The sequence below is a fragment of the Haliotis rubra genome, unplaced genomic scaffold (assembly GCF_003918875.1).
Source record: "Haliotis rubra isolate DU_JTF1 unplaced genomic scaffold, ASM391887v1 Scf822, whole genome shotgun sequence".
Taxonomy (NCBI): Eukaryota; Metazoa; Mollusca; class Gastropoda; order Lepetellida; family Haliotidae; genus Haliotis; species Haliotis rubra.
The window spans coordinates 357,986-368,332 of record NW_025767549.1 but is presented as its reverse complement, the minus strand read 5'-3'; the positions used below and the strand labels follow the sequence as shown (position 1 = coordinate 368,332).

At 38.9% G+C, this 10,347-nt stretch overlaps 1 protein-coding gene across 1 annotated transcript; it reads left to right on the top strand.

Annotated features, from left to right (window-relative positions):
- The first annotated feature begins 2,947 nt into the window (after window positions 1-2,947).
- Window positions 2,948-7,912, top strand: LOC124262128 (peroxidasin homolog pxn-1-like). The gene is made up of 8 exons (XM_046696585.1): window positions 2,948-3,009; window positions 4,820-4,953; window positions 5,137-5,310; window positions 6,219-6,314; window positions 6,444-6,536; window positions 6,688-7,310; window positions 7,474-7,604; window positions 7,900-7,912. The coding sequence occupies exons 1-8, from the start codon at window positions 2,948-2,950 to the stop codon at window positions 7,910-7,912; spliced, it is 1,326 nt and encodes a 441-aa protein (XP_046552541.1).
- The last annotated feature ends 2,435 nt before the right edge of the window (window positions 7,913-10,347 follow it).

Sequence of the window (10,347 nt, the reverse complement as noted above, 5' to 3'; positions counted from 1 at the left end):
AGCGGGATTCCAGTAGAGATTTTTTGGTCTCTTTTGATGCTAGTGTTAGTGTTAGTGGTAGTGTTAGTGGTAGTGGTAGCAGCTTTTTGTTATTGTAGTCACTGGAAAATGGATTGGTTACATGCAAAGTAAGCTGCTATTGTCTATAAACTGTTTCATTGACATTTACATTTACCATCTATGATAGACACATATTTGATGTGTATTACTTCACTCATCGCTTGGATTGGAATATCATCCAGACATAAAACGCGGTAACAACTTCAATATATTTGTCTCCCAACACCTGCCTACAATTCATGTCAAGAACTCTTGATGAGAAGCCGATTACTAACTGTCTCATTACTAATGTTTCACACCACACTTTACAGCGATTAAAATTGATGACGACACGCCAAAAGCGCATTCGCTGATATAGTCCCTCGTTTGTTATCAAAACAGTATGTAAACCTATCACGGGTTATTCTAAGTCACAGAGGATTACGGGATATTTTGTTTCCGTAACAAACATGACTCGAGCACCGATGCACAACGGCCGCATATCGTTTTTTACTGATTTACTGGAAAATGATTCTTAACACTTAAATCATGTTATGCCCCATGTGGATTAGTAATATCAATATCAAGTTATTTTCATTCAAATGTAACTATGTCACCACAATAAATCGGACTACCTATATAACACAAGCTACATACATCAATGTATGTCGGTTCGAGCATACGTCCAGATCATGTGACATGTTGACTTTGTACATCAGTTTCCAACACGACAAACGTAAGGAAAAACTGCATTTCTTCATCCATAGGAAATTTGTTAACAAACTTTTTGGAGCGCAAACATGAAGGCAAATATTATTTCGACATGTATGTTTGTATACACGTAAAGGAAGCAATGTATGTGGTTATGTTAACTACATGCATGTAAAGGAGGCATTGCTGTGTCAATGCATACATCCTCATATGCACTTCCATAAAACAATGGTCTGCAAAATAGGAACCATTAGCAAGTAGTTATGTACGAAGCAATTCCTGGGAAAATGTGAACCAAATGCATGGATTCATTTGCCAGTTAGCTCAACAGTACCAGGCCAATTCGTCTCCCAAACCACCCTCAAGACCCTCAAGAACTCCGATCCTGGACTCAAACCTGCCCCATGGCCCTTCAAAATATTACACCCTACCAAAGCCCTGTCACTCATCAGATTTCCCGTCTCATCCAGAACAAAGCCAACAATGATTTCATTGACGTGATAAATCAACACTGTCAACAGAGTCAAAATAGGTCCAATAAGTATTGTGTTATTGTTTCACTGAATGACATGTATACTGCTGCCTTGCTGTTGTATTTATTACACCGTATTCATGTTATATAGCATATTGGCATCAGAGTGGATTCGTTGTAGCCCCTGTATTCATGTATAGGAAGCGATATCCTGGACAATGGGAACTATACTCAGGAAGCATTAGCTGGAGTAAATCGAGACAAACAGGGCTGTGCTGTCTGGATAATGTGAACTGTATGAATGAATGGAAACACTGTGGAGGTACAACGTGTACAATGTGTACAATATGAATTTACATAAAACACTGTTTGGGACAATGTAAAGGAAGCACTGTCTGGACAATGTGTACTGTATAAATGAGTAGAAACACTGTCTGGACAATGTGTACAATGTGTACAATATGAATTTACGTTAAACACTATTTGGGACAGTGTAAAGGAAGCACTGCTTGGACAGTGTGTACTGTATGAATACATAGAAACACTGTTTGGTACAATGCGTCCTGTATGAATTTTCATTAAACGCTGTCTGGACAATGTGTACCATATATGAATGAATAAAACACAAATGTGGAACAATATGAATTTACACGAAGCTTGGTAAAATATGTGGGGAACAAGGGAACATCGAACTGAAAATGCACATGGTGACTTCAAAGTCACTGATTTGGGAATAAAACATCATTTCACATCAATAATTTCACGATTACTTTATAGAAAACGAAAATTTATCCTCATAGTGTAGCCAGACCACAGAAGATGGAAGTAATATCGAAGAGAACATAATGCATGATGATGAGGCTAAAACTACATGTATATGGTTGAATGTCATATATTTTGTGGAAAAGCTGAAAACATATTACAGGGTACTTGACACATTTTGTATGTTAATTATTCAATTAATGAAATATTTGCTGGAACACATTCTCTCGATTCAGCTACAACCACTAGGAGATACTAGGTGATATACTAGGAGATATCTCTAAAGGATGCACACCACAAGCACCTCCTAATGCAAATCTGATTAAATCTGAGTAAATAATATTTATTACCTCGACTGATCAAAATCTTTATTTGTGTTTTATCTTGTTTTATTTTGTTTTGTGTTTCAAAATGTCCTGTTTATCATTTAGGGGAATTATACATTTTGCCTTGCTATTGGAAAAAATCAATCTGTTTTCAAACTTGTGCAGCTCATAAGTAACCAAAATGTTAAACAACTCGGTAATCTGGGTAAATTTCCATTCAAGGCTTCAAAGTTAAGACGAAATTTATTGTAAAATGTGTTTGCACTAAGTTCTCCATATGCTTATACCAAACCAACCACCCTGTCTGTACAAAGAATGTAAATTTTCATGTTCATCGCCGATTTGCTGTACAGCTAAAGGTAAATAATGAATTGACATTGATTGCCTTGTTATTGATGTTTGAACACGACACCAAGAATAATGGCGGTAATGACGCTGCTCCGGGATAATCATCTTGCGTCGACCTCATCCAAGATGTTTAGCACCTCCTATGTGGATATGTCAGATTAAGCCCACCAGGGGTCAGCAGATGAAACGGTAATCTGTGTCGACTTAATCCAGGGATATGAGTATATATACAAGGTCTAAACTTTGGTGCGTCAGTATTTCCACTGTATACTGGACAGAAGCAGAAACGATGAAAGTGCTGTTGTTAGTGTGTATCCTGACGGTGGTGTCTGCTGGGAGGCGGACACTGAGGTAAGCTGGTTCTTCTCATCATCTTCAGTATTCGTCTGAAAGTCTGTACCTATGAACCGTGCCATTGCTTACTATGGATTAATGGTTCTTCTTCTTCTTCTTCCTCTTGTTCACCACTGTTGTGTCTGTAGGGGATGTGTACACTGGGAATGATGAAGAGGTACAGTTTTTATGGATAGGCAACTTCTTTATTGCAATAATTCAGTTAATTTCTCTAAGTGGCATTTACAAGCAGTATGATGAAGAGGAGCAACGTCGCATCTATTGCAATTAAAATTGCTCCTCTTCACCATACCGCTTGTAAATGCCACTTCAAGAAATTAACTGAATTGCGTGCTTCTTCTCCTTCTTCCTCTCGTTCTTGTTCTTTTTCTTCTCATTATCATTGTTTGATGGGCATTCTAGAAGTTGGTGATTCAGAAATGAAACATACAACTTTATGGATGACAACTTCTTATGTATTGTGTAAAGCGACGTTTCGATGTAGATTCTTACATCGTTAGCTTTTAGCTTGATAACGATGTAAGAATCTACACCGAAACGTCGCTTTATGCAATAAATAAGAAGTTGTCATCCATAAAGTTGTATGTTTAATTTCTTCTCATCATCGTTATCATCATCATGATGTGATTATTGAATATCTGTAGAAATCAGTATGTATCATGTTCATAGTTGCTTTAAAAATACCACGCCTGTCCAAACCCAGGTTTATTATTTAACCCATGTAACCTATTTCCTTACAGGTTAACAACATAGAAGCCGTCATTAAGCAACGTGAGTATTACTGTTCAAAAGAATAAATCAAATCACTGCAAGCAATAATTGAAGATGGTATAGAACTATTTTAGTTGCCTGTACTTTGATTTCCAAGGTAAATAGTTCATTTATATATCATGCCAAATTTTATACCTAATATCAAACTGACAACTTCGATATACTATGGATGGTTTGCAACCATAATTTTCCCAAATATAAAGTTCTTTCATGTACAGACTTCATATTTCGTCAATCAGCTGCTTGAATTATTTACCTACTCTGCAGTCAGGGCAGTACAATCAGATCTGGCTGGGATTGACCATAACACCAAAACGACCACTGAACAAGAGAGACGAACTTCACCATCGACATCGGGTGACGAGCAAGGAAACGTTAATGGCCAAACATCAGACAGAGAAAATAGACTAATGGACATCATGCGAAGAATTTTGAATGGTAAGGAGTCACATTGTTTAAAGGAGGGCTTCCAACAGTGTTTCCGTAATTATAATTCATAACTGACGAATCTGATCATGTTGTAGTTATTGTCAGGAACGGCATAAGCAGAATTTTTAAACGGATTTTATGAATACCTTAGATATCTTTAAACATAGTGTAAGCTGTCAGTAAAAGAGTTTTCATAGTTGACGTAAAGGTGACTGATGTATGTTCAAATTCTGTTATTTTAATATTTCGATGATACACCTCTTGAAACATCATTAGAAATTTAAGAAAGGAAACAGTTTAGATAAAGTTAAAGGACACTGACATTGTCGCATGTCAGCCTACCCTGAGCTAATGCCTTTACCTTGATGTAGGTGATGATGAAGACAACAATTATGTTGTTTGTACACTGGCTGACGCCGCCGAGACGTTTCAGATCTCATTGGAAGACATCAGCAAGTCCAAGTATCAAGAGAAGCCCATCATCAGGTCAGCTACGTTGCTTCCGGCTATAAGATTTCAACTTCAGACAACTTCATTTGAAGGCTGAGTGTTTAATGTATTTGATATCAGTTATTATTAGCCTTGACAATGCCAACTACTTTCACAGAGAGCGCTCCACCGCCTGCCAACCAGGAGCCCGCTACCGGACAATGGACGGAAGATGCAACAATGCTCGCTGGCCAACCTGGGGATCAACCAACCAACCATTCAGGAGATTTATTGATCCTGCTTATGATGATGGTAATGTACCGGTAGCCTTGAAATTAAAAGTTGATGATTAAATGTTGATAATTTCATGCTAATAACCAAGGTAATTCATTATCCAACCTAGAGGGTTTCTGTTGTATTAACTGTTCCTGGCAATGATTGGACAGTGAGTTATTCCGTTATTAGTATTATAACTGACTACACGTGGTTTTGCAGGCAAGTTTGTTCCTCGACTGAGGGGCGTTGATGGTCATCCCCTCCCCAGTCCACGTGCTGTCAGTGTGGCCGTACATCCGGGTACTGACAGTCCTTCTGACGACAACACAGTGATGGTGATGCAATGGGGGCAGTTCCTGGACCACGACCTCACCGGAACTCCCCTCCACGCAGGTAGGGGACAGGTGTCTACTGTTCAGTATCTAAAAATAGATTGCGAAGAATCCTCGTTGCTAATAAAGATCAGTCAAGATAGTATTAAACTGGAGACTTCATTTTGTCCAGAAAGGTCGCGAAGGAAACTAAGATATTGAAATCAGACAAAATATTGTTCTATTTAATTTTGTGTACACGCAGATTTCCACATTTTTCGATGCTCACCTTAATCTTTGCATTTGTTTTACTGATCTATATATTCTTTCAAGGTGATGTTCAAACTAAATGCTGCGATGGTCACTCACCTGGTCAGATGCATTCTGACGTAAGCAATGGGTAAGCATTTAACATTCTGTATTTTCCATACTTAATTCACGTTTACTTGGTTTTTATGTAAACAGAAATACATCCTCGTTCCTGGAAACAGGAAGCTTTTTCCAATTCTTTGTGATTCTGTTTGGGTAAACAGAAATAACTGATCCTCAAACCGCAAACAGGAAACGTCGCATTAGTAAAATTAAAATTATAATGAACTGTACAATTCTGATTATATAAAAAGATGTGTAAAATAACATCTCAGACTTATCCTAACATTTGTTTGATTTGAACAAGAAAATTTCAGTCCTTTCACTCTTCCATATTCCAGGGGTCCTTGTTTCCCAATCACCATGCCATCCAATGAACTTCATTTCCAAAAGAACTGCATGGAGTTCAAAAGATCAGCTCCAGCACCTGGAACGAGTGAGTATATAGAGACTATTACCTAGGCTGTGGATATTACCTAGGCTGTGGATATTACCTTAGCTTAATATTGGATTGTACTACCATCACTAATCTCTCAAACACACAGGGTCAAGTAACAAAAAACCCGAAAGCGGCACTGTATGATAATACCTATGTTTCATTTGAAATCATGACACTTCCAGATACTCGGGAACAGTTGAACCTACTGACGGCGTTCGTGGACGCCTCGAACGTGTACGGCCTTAGTGAGGATCAGATCAGTCATCTAAGGAACGGACGTAAGTCAAACAGTATTCTGAACCATATACTCATTGATGGAAAAGCAAGCAGTAGAATGAACAATTTTGACAGAAGATCCTCGAAAGTCATTGGTACACACAAATAAATGTCGTCATTCAACGTTTCAGCCTACATGAAAACCAAGGGAGATAACCTGTTGCCAGAATCAAACCATGGCAACTGCCAAACAGGCAATAGCAACGAATGGTGTTTTGAAGCGGGTGAGTACAAATAATTAACTCAAAACCGTTGTAGCATTCTCAGAGTCTGTTCATAATATTTTGCGCATGTGAATGACCGTAACTACTTTTGAATGATGAAGATTATAGGTTTCATAACATCATGACAACCTGTTTGTAATTTTATCTTCAGGTGACGACCGTGTGAACGTGTTCCCGGGTCTGTCCGTGCTGCACACCATGTTTGTTAGGGAACACAATCGTCTGGTCAAAGAACTTGCTGATGTCATGCCAACGACCACCCCAGATGATGTCCTGTTTGAAGAGGCCAGAAAGATCGTGTCAGCCATCATGCAACAAATCACCTACCGCGAGTGGCTGCCCATTATTGTAGGGCCCTTGGCCATGAGGAAGTACAGACTGACCCCTGGCTACAGCTTCAGGTACAACTTCACCCAGAATCCCACCATCTACAACGTCTTTGCCTCGGCCGCATTCAGATACGGCCACTCCACAATTCCACGTTTCTTGACACTGGGAGATCGACGTGTACCCATAGAACAACTTTTCAACAGACCTTCTGAGGTCATCAGGGATCTGGATACCGTGCTGAAGGCTCTCCTGAAGGACAGACGTCAAGAGGTTAACCGTTTCATCAACAGTGGTTTAACTGAACACTTGTTTGAGACGTCTGAGAATAAGGGCTTCGACATCGTGTCCTTGAACATTCAGAGAGGTCGCGACCATGGCCTGCCATCATACAACAGCTTCCGCAAGGCATGTCGGCTACCGGAAGTGACGTCATTTGCAGACAGTGTATTTGGTAAAGCGGGAGCTGCTTTAAGAAGTGTATACAGGTATGTGTTTATCCATTGACTGTGATATGAATTTCTGACTTATTGTAACACATCTATGAAATACATTTACACTAACCATTCCCTGTCATTTCTCGACCAACTTGAGTCTGTTCTTGCTTCAGATCCCGGATGACATCGATGTCTTCACCGGTGCAGTAGCTGAAGAACACGTGTCTGACGGGGCAGTGGGCCCTCTACTGGCTTGTCTCATTGGTCAACAGTTTAATGATCTCAAATTTGGCGACTCATTCTGGTTTGAAACATCACATCCAAAAAAGGCTTTACACCAGGTACAATCCTGTCGGAGTTTGCACTTATTCAGCGTTTATGTTTTGTTATAATGCATGTCAACATATGTGTAGATTGTAATATTTCATATACATTTAAGATGAATGCACTATACTGTTATTACTGTTTATTTGTTGGTGTGATTTCGTAAATCTAGACATCAAACAGTAGGTATGGTTCGCTGACGAAAGTGTGTAAAGTGATACTATCTGTTTCTCTGCACATGTACAGAAATTTATCAACTGCATCTGCTATTTCAGGTCAACTGTCTGAAATCCGACGAATGAGCTTTGCCAAAATTATTTGTCGGAATTCGGGTCTGAAGTCCATGCAAAGAGATCCTTTTAAAGTTGACACAGAAGACAGGTAGGCAGTGAAGATATCCATTTTTCCTTTTAATTAATTAATCACCTCAGTCAGAATACATTATAGTATCAGTATATAATTTCCTTATTTCATGCATTGATTAGAAAGACATACATTTACGCGATATGTCATGAACTTTGAACTTTACATAATTTAGAGTGATTCATTTCTGTTTGTTTTAGCAACCCCTTGGTACCATGCAACGACCTTCCAACAATTGACTTAACAAAATGGCGGCGATGAGAAGATGTTTGGCCTTACCTCAGGTTGAACAAAACAGCACGACTTCAAATATAACATGACCTTATTTAGATTTGTACACCCAGACTACTAGTTCTGGTTTGGAAGATGCACTCACTGAATAAGTTACAGTTTTAGCATTGTTGTTTGTTCATTATACTAAATATGTAATTCCAGTACATTGCCGTATCGCCTTTCACAAATAATGCTAAACCTGTTAACAGAATTCTCAGAGACATTTATAATAAGTTTTAATGTTTCCACCGTCATGAGTTGGTAACCAGTTGAGAGAACCATTAGTGTTAATGTTTAATCATGATGTACAATAAGTCATCTTATGAAGGAATAATGGCAGAATGAATATCTATGACGTTGTAAGACTTGCATTACTATCGTAGATATATGTAAGGGCGACGTTGTTTTGTTATCTTGAGGTCTTGTATAGCGTTGTATAATTGTATAATACGTTGTCGTGTCCATATCGACTCTCGCTATGTGTGATCATGTGTACATTTCATACATCATGTTTAGTTAAACAATGTTGATAAATACTTGCGTTCCATCATGTAATAGCTTCTAATATATTGGTTGATTTTACTTGTTGTTTCTTAATAAACACGTTCTTTCTTGCATTTATGTTTCATGGTTTCTTCTATCTATGCATGTATAAAAACTTATACATTACACTGGCCATGCCCTGTTTTCATGCGAATAGTTCACTTGGCCCTACACGCTGCTTCCTGTAGAAGTATATACATTGACTTTTTTGCAACAGTGCTTGATATACGTTCATATGGTACATATTATTACAATCAGTGCTTCGTGTACTTCATATCGTACACATTACCCAAAAGGTGCTGCCTGCAATTCATATCGTACACATTACCCAAAAGGTGCTGCCGTACACATTAGGTGCTGCCTGCAATTCATATCGTACACATTATCCAAAACAGTGCTTACTGTAATTCATATGATACACCTTATTCCAAACAGTGACTTTTGTCAGTGATACGCATGATGATTATTTAGATTACTGAGCTTCTATGTGATCATTCGTATATATTTCTAAATCACTCATGTCAATGAGAACCAAAACATACCACCTAAAACAATGCACAACGTGAAACGTTTGCCTAGGGTTCATGAGTGCAAATGAGACACACGCCCCATTGAATCAGTCCCACCATCTGCAGGCACGGTACACAAGTCACCGCTTAAAGTATTCCTCTGACGCACAATGAGCAAATGTCATGTCAGTATATATTTCTTCCTGGTAACATCAGTAACATCCCGAGTTACTGGGATCCTTGAAAACAAGAAGGCTGTGATTATGCTTTTCCTACATGTATGGGCATTGTACACTGTTTACCCTTGTTTCAGTTTCATGACGTAGTTGTTGGTCGGCTTACTTACTTACTTACAGCAGGTATAATGCCATATACTTCATATTACTACATTTTGCCACAGTGCTAAACGTAGTGAAACACTGTACTTAGGGACTGTTCATAATTTATGGTGGCGGTGGGGTAGCCTAGTGGTTAAAGCGTCGGCTCGTCATGCCGAAGACCCGGGTTCGAATCCCCACATGGGTACAATGAGTGAAGCCCATTTCTTGTGTCCCCCGCCGTGATATTGCTGAAATATTGCTAAAAGCGGCGTAAACCAAACTCAGTCTGTCAGTCAGTCATAATTTATTGCAGGGGGGTGATAATGATTTTTATGCAGAAGCATGTACAATGTGAATGACACCCCCTAAAACTTACGCACAAAGTGACCACCCTTTGCATATCATGTACAAGATCAATGACCCCCCTCCCCCTTCCAATAAGTTTTAAGCATAATTTTAAAATATTTTTATGAACAAAATTGCTGACCCCCCCTTGTACATGTGTACAAAATTGATGACCCCCCACCTCCCCAGAACAAAATGGGGAACCCCCCTTAAAATCATCATCACCCCCCTAGACATAAATAATGAACGGTCCCTTACTCACATAGCTGGCTATCGAAATAGACAATAGAGATCGATAACTAAATATCGATCGATTATCGATAGATATCGGAGAGGTAACTTTAAGTAAAAATTCCTAACTGGTGAGTGG

What these genes read in the sequence shown, in the direction of transcription:
- LOC124262128 (XM_046696585.1), top strand. Translation starts at nt 2,948, where the DNA reads ATGAAAGTGCTGTTGTTAGTGTGTATCCTGACGGTGGTGTCTGCTGGG. An exon ending in CGGAACTCCCCTCCACGCAG is followed by an intron (nt 5,311 to 6,218) that starts GTAGGGGACAGG and finishes TGACACTTCCAG; the next exon opens with ATACTCGGGAACAGTTGAAC. An exon ending in TGACGTCATTTGCAGACAGT is followed by an intron (nt 7,311 to 7,473) that starts GTATTTGGTAAA and finishes TTCTTGCTTCAG; the next exon opens with ATCCCGGATGACATCGATGT.